Source organism: Thermobia domestica, chromosome 16, assembly GCF_964235325.1.
Source record: "Thermobia domestica chromosome 16, izTheDome1.hap1.1, whole genome shotgun sequence".
Lineage (NCBI taxonomy): Eukaryota > Metazoa > Arthropoda > Insecta > Zygentoma > Lepismatidae > Thermobia > Thermobia domestica.
The window spans coordinates 127,189,607-127,203,808 of record NC_137469.1 but is presented as its reverse complement, the minus strand read 5'-3'; the positions used below and the strand labels follow the sequence as shown (position 1 = coordinate 127,203,808).

At 34.3% G+C, this 14,202-nt stretch overlaps 1 protein-coding gene across 3 annotated transcripts in view; it reads left to right on the top strand.

The window, feature by feature from the left end:
* Nucleotides 1-14,202, top strand: part of LOC145673400 (uncharacterized) — a 537,699-nt gene that overhangs the window by 37,048 nt on the left and 486,449 nt on the right. For all 3 annotated transcript variants that reach the window (XM_081743063.1, XM_081743061.1, XM_081743062.1), the window contains exons 2-3: nucleotides 2,679-2,791; nucleotides 9,967-10,088. In XM_081743063.1, coding sequence (XP_081599189.1) covers nucleotides 2,679-2,791; nucleotides 9,967-10,088 — 235 coding nt within the window. The remainder of the gene's footprint in view (nucleotides 1-2,678; nucleotides 2,792-9,966; nucleotides 10,089-14,202) is intronic.

Below are 14,202 nucleotides of genomic sequence, written 5' to 3'. Positions count from 1 at the left end.
AAGCGATGGAACAATGAGCAAAATTTATAATATGCCTTGGAAATCACCCATTAAAAATATTAGAAAGTAGCTTTGTAAAGGTTAATTTGTGAGGAAGCTGCTTATTTAAATATTGTTTTGTATATATGTATAATAAGAGAGACTTGTTTGGTAATTGTATATTTGATTTACATTATTTATTATTGTAAATTGAGGATTTGAATTTAAAGATTGGTTTAAAATGACTTTTTTGAGATTTGTTTAATTTAAGGTTAAGTGAGTACTTTTTTAATTTAAATTAATATAGTGGAGTGTTAGTTAAATAAAAGAAAAGTATTTGAACTTTTATTTTTTAATTTCACTTTCTTAAAAGTAAACTTGCTTATAAAAACTCAACTTGAGTATTTTATTTGTAATTTCAAAAATGCTTAATACATTACAATATTTACCCACTCAGCCCAAGCCATCATAGTATCAGCCGATCGTTACAATATTGAACTAAATTAAATGCACAACAACTTTTCTCGCAAGTATCTAGAAGCCTTTAAAAGACGTGATGTCCTTAAGTTGCACGCAGTTACGTAACTTAGAACTTTCTCTGGAGGGGCAAGTATGAATATTTGGGCTCCTGTATAAAAAAATGAAGTTGCTCCCATAAGAAACAAAATGAAAATTGGTATCTTTATAGAATTTAAAATTTTAATAAACATCCTTACTTGTAGGGACCCTATTTAACGTAAAATAGGGCTCATGTCCTCATTCCTTATCAGTCTTATTAATATTTGCATTTCTAAACGAAATACAAATAACGCAATAACTACTTATTACTACAATGTTGACTACCACCAACAAACAATGAAAATTGTGCATTGTGTAGACACAATTTGCTACGAAATTAGGCCCCAGTTGACATTGATACTTCATCACAATGAAATCTATTTTGTTCAGATGACGGGGCATTAGCAATGCTTTAAATTATTTTGACCTCTTTTTGAAATGATATGCTGGGCTTTACAAGATAAATCAAGAAGACACGTTGACAAATCAACGTAACATTTGACACAAGTAAAAGCCTTGAGAAATGTACATTATTGTCGGAGGACTTAGTAGTAGATATTGTACTGAAACGGGTCTAAATGACGTTTTCCTTTCATGTAAGAAGATTTTTCTTATGTGGTGAAATTATTGTGTTCTTCATTTAGACATTCATGTTTGTATTCTATCATAGGAAATGGAAAACTTTATCTTGAAGTGGGCTCGCTTGAATACCGGAAATTTAAATGGGAGAGTTGCCCTTTCAACCCACCGCAAGTTACGGCTCTGATTGCACGACAAACTTTAAAAAGTTGCTCAAAAGTACATTCCAGACATTCCATCAGTTGAACTTTGACATCTTCTTCATGCAGCATATTCAACTGATGTCTCCCCAACCGAGAATTCCGGTGTCTTCTTCTGGTATCTAGATTGCTTCTTGAGAGGAAACATTCTTCCTGATGATCCCTCGCTGCAACACATGGTTGAAACCTTCTTCTGAGATTCCAGATTTCTTTCGGCAAGGGATCTTCTAATCATTGTTTGAGGGGTGGGGAAAATGTTTGGTTACACACAACTACTACTAGCGCCGTACAGTAAGTAAAGAATGATTGCGCATCTCGAGCGGCTCCGACTACCCACCACTGCAATCGCGTGCGCGACAGTTAGCGTCTTTCTTCACCTCTGTGTGAGCCGAGTCTTAATGTTGTGCGGCCACGGTACTTGTTTTACAGCGGTTCAAAATGGCGTCACCAATCGAACATTCCGCCAAATGTGAAGTACGGAGTGTCAATCGTTTTTTGAACGCGCAAGAAGTTAAGCCTATTGAAATTTATAAACAAATATAGAATGTCTATGGTGATAGTGTAATGAGCGAGTCATCAGTGAGGAAAGTGTACTATGTTTAATCATAGAAGGACCTCTGCGTGCATGATGAAGATCGGAATGGGAGGCTATTACTTGTTACGGAAGAACTGAAGGAAAAAGTCGAAGGAAGAATTCAGAAATACCGACGTTTCACCTTGAGCACTTTACACGAAAAGAATACGCAAACGATGAGGAACTCAAGCAAGCACTGACAGCCTGGCTCAAATCTTCGGTAGCAGATAAGTATAGCATTGGCATCGAAAAACTGGTTTCACGTTATAACAAGTGTCCTGACAACTACGGCAATTACGAAAAAAGGAGGGTAAGGTAAATATTTGTGCTGATACATTTTGTTTTTATTTAATCATGTCACTCAATTATTATTTACTTTCTGGACGACATTTGTATTTTCAAATAATAGGTATTCATTCGTACCAACCTAATATTTTGCGTTTCTAATAATTGAATAAATAAAAAGAACACAATAGGTCGCTTCAGCTTGTTTTATTATCTATTGTGAACTATTTTAGGAAGACTCTGTATAACGTTTATATATATATAATTTTAACAAAGCTCTTTAAACGATTTCTCTAAAATCTTGTGATTCTTAAATGCATAAAATATTGCTCAGATCTAAATAGATCTCAGGCAACAAGAAGAGCATAACATTGACCACGTATAACCATTATAGACTAGGAAGTTAAGATCTTATATGCAGATGATAATGTAAATAATACTAAAAACATGATTGTACATACCAGGATACGAATTAATAAAATATATTTTTTTTTATATTTCAGTATCAAATGAAATGAAGGAGTTTAACAAAATAAGATTAATAATAAATTACATAATGGTAATCAGTTTGGCAATTCTTATTCTTACACGGGTTTGGTTTTATCAGATTACTCAGGTAAGATACATCAGTAATACATTGTGCAGATTTGAAATCATTTACTTATCCGTGGTAGTCAATATATCATCATTTTAAAAATGGATTTAAATGTCTAGTACTTGATAATAGCGAAAATACTGGTTCCATTGGTCCGGAGGATATATACTAGATATGAAACCAATACGTGTGAAATGTTGGTAGTATTTAGGTGCGTAATATCTTGGAGAAAGTTGCAGTGTTACGTGTTCATCACGTATAGGAAGTTTTCTTTGTATAGCGTGATTTTTCACTTCATATTGACGTAGATTTCTATCACTTCCGGTTTTAGTAGAGCGATTAAAATGAAGGAAATGGAATCTTCTATTTTAACTTTCCACGCTTATGCCCTTTAGGCTAAGGGAGATGGATGATTAAGGCAGATGAATGATGATGGTAGATGATTGGAAATGAAAATGTGTGAGGAAACGGAAGTAGACTAACTAACTAACTAATTCTATGGCCTATGGAAACCGAAGGTTCAATGCCGGGTTCACAAAAGCTCTCCGCTGACTTCTATCCTTAACTCACTGGATTCAGTTTCGACTTTGTATTCCTATTTCTGCCAGATCCATCTTAATATTGTCCTCGCATCTGCGCCTAGGTCTTCGTAATGGTCGTTTTCTGATTGGTATTCTAGTCAAGACTTTAGAAGCGTTTCTACCTTCTTCTATTCTAGCCACATGGCCTGTCCATCTAAGCCTCCTAGACTTGATGACCCTAACAATGTTGAATAAACCGTATAAATTATGTACAGTAGTTCCTCATTATGAAGATTTCGCCATTCCCCATTCCCGTTTTTCTTGGGTCTCAGGATCTTGTTCTCAAATACTTTCAGTCTATGTTCTACCCTCAGAGTAGGCGACCATGTTTCGCAACTATACAGAACAAGAGACATGATTATCGTTTTATATATTTTAAGTGTCAAATTGCCCAATAGAATTCGCGACGACAAGAGATTTTGAACTGAGTAATACGACGAATTCCCTGCTTTTAATCGACATTTAATTTCTTCGTGAATATGATTTTTGTCTGTTAATATTGATCCTAGATATTTGAAAGTATCCACTTCATCAAAAGTATTATTTAATGTTTTAACGCATCGATAGTTTGCCCTATTACGGCCTTGACGCACTTCCATGTATTTAGTTTCCTCTGCATGTACTTCCAAACCCAAGTCACTCCAAGCGTTTAATAGGACGTCTGCATTTCTTTATATTGTTCTCCTATCATCCCCTATTAAAATTACATCATTAGCATACGCCATAACATCGTGAACACCGTTCAACTCTAGGCCCTGGTTGCTATCTTTGATTTTTCTTAAAGCGTATTCCAGGACAAAGAAGTTGAGGAAATGGAACTACCCTGAGGAAACCTACCGATACAATATCTGCCACTACAAACTTACATTTCCAGGGATCGAATCAGAGACCCAAACCAGCAAAGGGAAGCGCTTTACCATGTAGCCATCGTGCACTCAATAGAGAGGTCAGAATGGAGATTGAACGCATTCTTAAGACGAATAATTGATTATTTGATAGATTTACTGAGTTGAAGAGGGGTATCATCGACTGTGAGATGAAGTAGGTTATGGTTTCGGTGAACCTTTGTGCGCTTTCCAGGAAAACTATAGTCTCAGTGTTCAAAGCGTGTATCTTGAGGCGTCATTTTTCACATTAGTTAGCGAAGGAATCTATGGCGGATTGCACTGAAACGTTACGTTGGTGCAGACCATTTCATAAATTTGGGAATTATCAAATAACAAAATTCGGTAAACGTTCTCTAGGACCCATTGTGCCCCGTAAATGTTGGTGTTTATTCTGTTCCCTTTTATGGCCAAATATTCAATTTTCAAAGGTTATTGATCTACTTTATCTTCTTTGATACGGCTTTATTGTTGAATGAGTACAGGATTTATTACTGTTTTTGGAAGAAGCAAGTATATTTGTGCACCAATCTTAAGTTTTGGGAGGGGTACATTTTTATTGTCAAATCAATAATTGGTAATTGTTCTTAGAATATGAATACAAAAATTGGGTGATCCAGCTTTGGAAAACCTTGTCAAATATGTGTGTGGTAACGTTATCAGTTATAGACCTATGATAGGATTATGGGTTCTGGACCGTGGTACATTGATGTGTCCCTCTTAGTCTTTGTAGGATCACTCTGCTTAAATTTGAGAATTTTCCAAATAAAATTAATATATTTTTTTGGCCTTGATTATTTCCTTTTTCGGCCAAAATATAGACGGAAGCAATACGTTGTACCACGTGGAAGGTATTGACCTGGATGCAGTAGTGTACACGGTTTCATTTGCTTTTCAAAATTTGTTGTGATACTTCTTAAGCTTGGTACACGTTTCTAGACCACAACTGGTTCTGCTTATTTCTTTCTAAGGTGAACAATTGACGATTATTAAACTAATTGAACATATAATTATATGGTTAATTCTAAGACTTAAGTATATCAAGAGACGTACGTATTACAATTCTTTAAATTTGGGAATTATGATAAACAAAATTTTAGCAAGGGGCGTCTGATTAATATGAAACAGTACTTTGAACATTAGTCACAAGTCATAGTCTAAGATAATTGGTCGTGGTTGATTTTTACCTTGAGCTTTCAGAAATCTGATAGGTAACTTTTTCGAATCTTATGACTCATACTCTAAAGGCAATATGATATCTGATATGCTACTACACTTGAAATCTGGTCACAGCTTACTGTCTAACGGAAAGTTATTGTTGATGCAATCTCATTGGATGAACACTATTTTCATGCAATCTGATTCGTTGAAGACTTTCAAATCTTAGTGATTGGTTGATCATAATCTTTCGTGTAATCTGTTTGGTTAATGATTTTCAATTGTTTGCGCATTCAGTTTTAAGTTTTGTTTAAAATGTACCGATTACTGTTTAAAAATCTTGAATTGAACATTTTGTTCATTTTGCACGCACTCATAAATATGATCAAAACCGTTTATTCGTTAATCGAATACTTAAAACTCGATAAAAGTTTGGATGATTGATCGAATCAGAGACCCAAACCAGCAAAGGGAAGCGCTTTACCATGTAGCCATCGTGCACTCAATAGAGAGGTCAGAATGGAGATTGAACGCATTCTTAAGACGAATAATTGATTATAGAACACAAGATTTCGCTATGTATTACAGTTTTTACTCTATATGATTAACGTTAAAATTAGGAGAGGTTGATTTCTCCCACTTTCGGTTCCGACAGACCGTTGAAAGACAATATAGTTTGTATTCTTGGAATGCTAAATCGATTCCAAAAAAAATCGTTTGTTGTTATCTCTCTGCTTTTTCCTTATACAAATCAATATTAAAACCGAAATCTGTAGTGGACTTCTATAACTTCCGGTTTTAGTAGACAGATAAAGATTGAGATTAGATGGATTCTTGTCACGGTTAATCGATTGCAGGAAACCGCTTCTCGCTATCTATGATCGATTGTTCACCATACCAATCGATGTAAAAACAAAACAATATATAAATAAAAGAAAAGTGGTTGATGTGTAACACTTCCAATTTCAACATAACCTCCATCAAACGAACTCGATTCCGTAACTTCTTATTTTATACTTCATGACCAAATTTCATTGTGATCTATTAAATAGTTCTTGAGGCGTTTTGTCTTGCGGACGGACAGACACACGGGCTGAAGGGGTTTTGGTTAAGCAAATTCCTTAAAAGCAGATGGTGCTGGCAGGGAGGTGTTTGCCAAATAGATGGGCATTTCTTACAACCCTCAACGGACACCGTTTTTTCAGTGGTAGATTATTTACCTTTGATTCGATCCTAATAACTTCGAAATTAGAATACTGCTAACTTTACAGTATTCATGTGAGTGGAACAACAGCACCCTAGACAATATTATTTTGCATGAGGTACCGTAATCACGAGTCACCTATTAGCTTTCCGTTTGCAGCCATTTAGAAACGGAAAAATAAATGCCGATTTTTGAAATGGCTGAAAATCGAAAGCAGATAAGTAAGTCATGATAACGATATCTTAAGTAAAATAATATTCTTCATCGAGCTCTTGTTCCATTTTTGTATTATCTTTTATCTGTTTCAAGATATCACATAATTATTGTACAATTAGCGGTGTTTTAATTTTGCCTGATAGGGCCTCTTATGATGGAAAGCAGAAGTGAGCGAATTGTTTTACTAATTAAATATTTTATCGTCTTATCCCGCACAAATTTCAATACAAACTCGGATTATAAATTCTTACTTTTGAAAATAATATATTATTAAGCAATAATAATCCGGGAATTGTTTTATAATAGAAAGTCTGAGAATCATTTACTTCAATACAATCGACGGACTTGAACTTCAAATGAATAATTCTTACGTAGATTATACTAGAAAAAAAGTTCTGTTAAAGTTATTTTTGAAGGTTTGAAGGGGAAATATATTAATTTTCACTAACTAACTAACTACCTCTAGGGCGTATGAAACCCGGAGGTTCAATGCCGCGTTCACGAAAGCTCTCTACTGACCTCTATCTTCAGCCAACTAGATCCAGTTTCTACCTTTTATTCCTATTTCTGTGAGCTCCATCTTAATATTGTCCTCCCATCGGCGCCTAGGTCCTCTTAATAGGAGTTTTCCGGTATGTCTTTCATTTAAGACTTTGAAGGCGTTTCTACTTTGTCCTCCCATTTTGCGGTGGATAACATCGTTTCCGTAGGTTTTCTTGAGGTACTCTCGTTTACTTCCACATTCTCCTTCCACTAAATCTTTCAGTGTCATTCAGTTGTTTTAATCATCTGTCTCCAAGAAGCCTAACTTTAAACTAAAAGATTATTTTTTTTCCTGTAATCTTCACTCGCCCTTGTATAGTCGTTTGTGAAGTACATTATTTTCGGAGATATGCATGCGTATTTGTCCGATATTTTAGATGTATAAATACGTAATTTCTATCTGATCATTTTTCTTCCTAGATTATCTTAAAATAAATGAATAAAGTTAAAATAAGTGTCATAGATTTGTTTACAAAAGGGAATAAAAATGAGTTTTCTGTGGTCTATAAACCATGGTTCGCTTATTTTAACATTGTATTGCAATGATTCTATATTTTTTTCTAAGTCTAATAATAGTTGTATTGGAATATAATTTGTAGTTGTTTTCTACGCTGATAAAACATCAAAGTATTTTGTAAAAAAAAAATCTCGAATTTAGAGCCCGAGATGGAATGCTGCTTGCCTGCAAAAACTTCAAGTTTGGTTATGACTCTGTGTTGCCCTCAAAAAATATTGTCACCCTCAACGTCTATCGTAATCAAAAAATAACCCTGGCTCTCCTTCTCAAAATGTATTAATGTCCTAGACCTTGGAATTCAAATATGTTCCTACTCTATCACTTGCCCTGGTTCTCTACATGTTTTCTTGCTCTGTCCTCAGAATATTTTCTTCCGATGACTCATTCCTATTCTCTAAATTTTCTTTGCTTCACACAAGAAAAATTTGCCGCCCTTATCACTCGCCTTTCAAAAAATATTATCTTCCTCTGCTCCTTAAAGTTAATAATATCTCTGCCCTTGTTTCCAACTCGATCTCAACTGACATTTGTGTGTCTTTATGCGGTCATCTGTCTATCTGTTCTTGGAAATTTATCCGATTTTAGTGAAAATTAATTTACTCTGAGGGAAGAACATGGACTGAAAGTATTTAAGAACAAGATCTTGAAACAAATATTCGGTCCAAGCAGAAACGGGAATAGGCAATGGCGAAAACTTCATAATGAGGAACTACATAATTTATACGGTTTACCAAACATTGTCAGGACCATCAAATATAGGAGGCTAAGATGGAAAGGTCAAATAGCTAGGATGGAAGAAAGTAGAAACGCCTTCAAAGTCTTAAATGAAAGACATACCGGAAAACTCCTATTAAGAGGACCTAGGCGCCGATGGGAGGACAATATTAAGATGGAGCTCACAGAAATAGGAATAAAAGGTAGAAACTGGATCTAGTTGGCTGAAGATAGAGGTCAGTAGAGAGCTTTCGTGAACGCGGCATTGAACCTCCGGGTTTCATACGCCCTAGAGGTAGTTAGTTAGTTAGTGAAAATTAATATATTTCCCCTTCAAACCTTCAAAAATAACTTTAACAGAACTTTTTTCTAGTATAATCTACGTAAGAATTATTCATTTGAAGTTCAAGTCAGTCGATTGTATTGAAGTAAATGATTCTCAGACTTTCTATTATAAAACAATTCCCGGATTACTATTGCTTAATAATATATTATTTTCAAAAGTAAGAATTTATAATCCGAGTTTGTATTGAAATTTGTGCGGGATAAGACGATAAAATATTTAATTAGTAAAACAATTCGCTCACTTCTGCTTTCCATCATTAAGAGGCCCTATCAGGCAAAATTAAAATACCGCTAATTGTACAATAATTATGTGATATCTTAAAACAGATAAAAGATAATACAAAAATGGAACAAGAGCTCGATGGAGAATATTATTTTACGTAAGATATCGTTATCATGACTTACTTATCTGCTTTCGATTTTCAGCCATTTCAAAAATCGGCATTTATTTTTCCGTTTCTAAATGGCTGCAAACGGAAAGCTAATAGGTGACTCGTGATTACGGTACCTCATGCAAAATAATATTGTCTAGGGTGCTGTTGTTCCACTCACATGAATACTGTAAAGTTAGCAGTATTCTAATTTCGAAGTTATTAGGTCTCTTAATATTTATATGTTCGTACTTCATCATTAATATAAGTAATTATTATAAATATGATTCTCCCCACTATCATCATTCAACCATTTTTCATTCCTCTTTCTCAGTCTCTGTGCATAAGCGTGGGACATTAATAAAGGAAAATGATTATTATAATGGTATAGCTATAGCTAGATCTTTCAAACCTTATATTTCTGATGACTACTGATTAGGTGCATTGATATTTTGAGTATGACTAATAAGTTAATATGAACAAGTACCTGAACATATATATCAATTAGATTTGATCTGATCTTGGCGTTCCTAAAATTAATAGACTTTAGGAAGGAAATCTTAATGTTAGACATCATATAATAAAAGTAGCAATCTACAGATCACATGCCTTTGTTTATGGCTTTCATTTCATATTTATTTTTGATGTATTATATACAAACAGGACAACAGCGTGGAAGATTGGAGAAAATCTGTAACATCATTAAGTATTCCGGTTAATGCAGATTGGAAGAAATGGTATGCGATTTCCTTCTATTTTGTAATGCAACTTGTTTCAACATGTGGGTGAGTACACATTTTATTACGAAATTATGCATGTAAATTTATAGTAATACTAGAGGTCTTGTTGCACTGGATAACATGACTCTATTCGGATCGCATTAGCCTAGTACGACTCAGGATGATTATGAAAAAGACCTTTCGCCAGGGAGAAAAGAAATTTAAATTTTCGCTTTATATCTGTGAGTGTGGATTCGATTCCCAGAATGATACTTTGAAACTCAAAGGGTATGATCGTTGCAGTATGTACAGTATTGGATTTTATTAATATAACTAGCAATTTATTATCAATATTCTTTGAAATTTGGCGAAGAGTTTAACAATTCAGGATTTTGAGACGGTTGTTATTACGAATAACAAAATATCTATAAATGTGTTGTTAGCCGAAAAACACAAAGAACGTTACGTGGTATAATGAAATTTATTTTCACATAAAATTTAGAGAAATATTTATTGCTTTCGGATGTAACAATTTGGATTGAGTTTAACCGTATAATGAAAAGCTCCCGCCAAGTGAAACTACCAGATCAGTAGCAAATCGAATATCTAATTCAGAGAAAATTTGACATGACATTGCTGCAAGATTTCCGTTACGGATTAGCACGTAAGTTTTTTTGGACCAAACACAGTTCCACTCGGAGTGCATCAGACTGATTTCGCAAGACTCAACTGTGGTGATTTTTACTTTCAAAAGCATACTGAATGGGGTCAACCAGAGCTCGGTTCCCAGTGCAAAAAGTATTGTTGTGATTCTTTTTGAACTAGATTCATGAAAATGCAAATAATTCATAAAGTTAAAATGTATAATTATTATATTTGCTTCGAAGAAACAGGATACATTGGAAAAAGAGGGGAACAGCTTGGTATACTAGGAAAAACTACTGGTGCCTGGTGCCCATTGTGCATTCTCATCCCTGCACTGCCCTCTCATTGTATCGTATTGCGCGGTAGTAGAGGAGAATAGCGTGCACAACAAACTAGTGGATATTTATCCTCTAAACTTACTGCGTGGCAAAGTACTTTGAACAGTGTGAGGTCATATTTTGGAGAAAATATGGCTGTAGAAAGACAACAGTAATTAGTAAGGATGTCTTGTAGGTGGCTTTCGCAAATGTGATATGACTCGTTCAGCTCTGCTTAGGTAGTCGTGAAGAGCATTTCCAGCATCTTCTCTAATATCGACATACTTCTCATTTAGCTACGTAAGTTAATATACATGCCTGAACAAACTCTAATGAATAGTTTTTGAGATGTTTGCACTTTCTTGTGTCTAGTATCGAAAGAATCCCCTTGTAAATTACTGTTTGTATCGATGCACTTCATTTTATAGATGGGTTAAATTAGAATTTAGTTTTCCTTTCAGGAGCGAGGCGATATGAGACGTGGACTTACAGGTTAATGTAGAATGCGGGCAAATGAACATCCACCGGGAATCGAACTCGACCCTTCGCACTGTAGGCACGTGAGTTAAAATAGTCACGAGGTATCTAATTTCATTTTATAAATATTCATTCTAGCAGAAGTGCGTAATTTAGCTCCCACATTCTTTAATCAATACGATAAATCGCTTGTATTGGAGAAGAGGTAATTTTGTTTGTATTTCATAGAAATTAAGCTCAGAGGAAATTAGGAAATTATACTTAAATTGTTTCATTCCTATAGTGGTTACTGGAAATAGAAAATTTAAATATATATTCAATCAATTAATGTATTGAATCAATTCATGTTTTTTTAACAATTAATGTATATTATAATTATGCATTACAATACAATGTAACAACAGTAACAGGAAGAGTAATATCTCTGCATTAGTGAAACACATGTGAGGCATATAGATGAAAGGAAAGTGGCTCGTTTAGTTACTTTTCTGAAAGTCTGTAAACGGTCCCATTTGGGAGTAGGGTACGCAAAATCGCACCACTGGTAGCGAAAATCGTACGCAAATTAAACGAACAAGGAATTTATCTGCAAACATAATAGAAAAAAAAAGAAATTCACAAAGTATGAAATATGTGAGTATATTTATGAATATCTAGAATCTACACTGAGTAAGATTATCTGATTACGAAGAGTTCGATTGACTAATATATGAGTTAAAATAATTTCCTAGAGAATATCCGTTTATTATAATATTTAGTTATATATTCATCGTAACTGGAGAGTATTATCGTACTATTGTGACCAGAGGTATACCTAGCAATAGAAATGTTTTCTGGTTGTGTTAATACGGTATGATGATTCATGAAACCATAATAACGTTTCTGTCTACTATTTTATTTTCTTTATTGAAAGGATTACGCAGATAAGGATCCGCTTCCAAAATTTTGTATGCTAATCGGCGAACATCATCTCTTCAAACTCCAATTTTATGTCCAACAATTCATTTTTAGCCTCGTAAGGAATAGCTGTGTTTCTTCCATTTACTGCATCTGTCTAGGTACAACGTGTACCGCCCCCCTGAACTTCACCTTGAAAATGTCTTATTAAACACTTTTTTTGATATTTCATATTTTCTACACACTTCATTCAAACCTGATGTCTTATCTACGAAGTGTTTGAGAGCTCGATTCATACCCTAGGCACTCCATTTTCCATACTGTCGTTTTGCCATTCTGATATCAACTTAGTACTAAAACGAGACAAAAATAAAAGCATAATGTAAATAATTGCGTGTGATTTCAGCAACCCTCTGATGGTGCGATTTTGGGCAACACGCTATTTTTTGAATTTATACTTTTGTATTTCTTTGTAGGCTAACCACGCATGTATCATATACTACTGTAATTCATAATACTCAGCAACTTTAAATAGCACTGCGAAGCTGGCAAAACAAAATATACCTTGTAATTTGCTTACGACGAACGTCAAAATCTTCTATTCCAATAGTGCAAAATTTTTCATTCTTGATATCATGTACCGTTTCCCATTTGCGCACTCCTTCTTTCTGAAGGATTCTGGGAGTAGGCTTAGCTTTGCCTTGCGCTGAATAGATAGTTCATATCAGCCGCCGATTTTGTAATACGGCTGAGGGTGCGATTTCGAGAGTAGTGCGATTATAGCAAGTTTCCCCTACATTGATTTTATGGGACAAATATCATATCTTGTTAATATTCTTCTAATATTTAGCAGTTAGTAGAAAAAAACAAATTGATGACAAATAATACAAACGGAGAATTTTGTGCACTGGCTCAGCGGAAGAAACTATGCAAGTTCTGTTTTAACGTTACTATTTCAAGAGCGAAAAGAACAGTCGTGAACATAAACGAATTGTAAAAATTGCCTCATTGAATCTAAACTTAGTATAGTGAATGTATATTACGCATATATCGGTCTGACGGAGACGTACCCACTTGTTTCTTCGCCATCTTGAAATAGGAAGCCATATTGATTCTTTAAATTATTTTATTCAACCCTGGTTTTTCAAGAACTAATGGGTTGATTTGAGACATTAATGCTAATGTATGAGCGAAACATTCACTTTTAAGTATTTTGATCATAAAGTTTTACGTGTGCCATTTTTGTAAAAACAAACAAACAAACAGTCAACAGTGGATACAATCTGCCCATTAATAGTGCATTTTACTACATAAGCAGTACTTAAATACATAACAATTTCTTCCAGCAAAATAGAAACTATCACTTATTACTTCTATGAATGACATGACTTTTAGTACCACAAACGTTTGTCCTTTCCAGGTTCCTCGAAAATTAAGCATCAAAATTTTACCTTTATTTATGTTAATTTGTTCAGATCGTTCTGATCGATCGACTGATATATTATTTCATTTGAACAATATTTTATGTTACGTAGAATTTAAATTTAACAGTTGATGATAACATTATACTATATCTCATGAACTGTATTATGTACTATCATCTTACTAGTGTCATAATGAAGTTTATACCATGGTGTAGTATCGTCTTTGACCACTTATTTAGTTTCTATAACAGGTATTTACGCAGGTTTTTTATTGATCAAATCAAGAATAGACCTAAGAATACCCTAGATGCGTTTTTGAATCGGATGTTCAACTTGGCGGCGTCAAGTGCGGGTGGAGGGGTGAGAGTTTTGTTTTTTCTTAAGGCAAATTTCAATACTTTTCCACGCCTTATTTTTCAA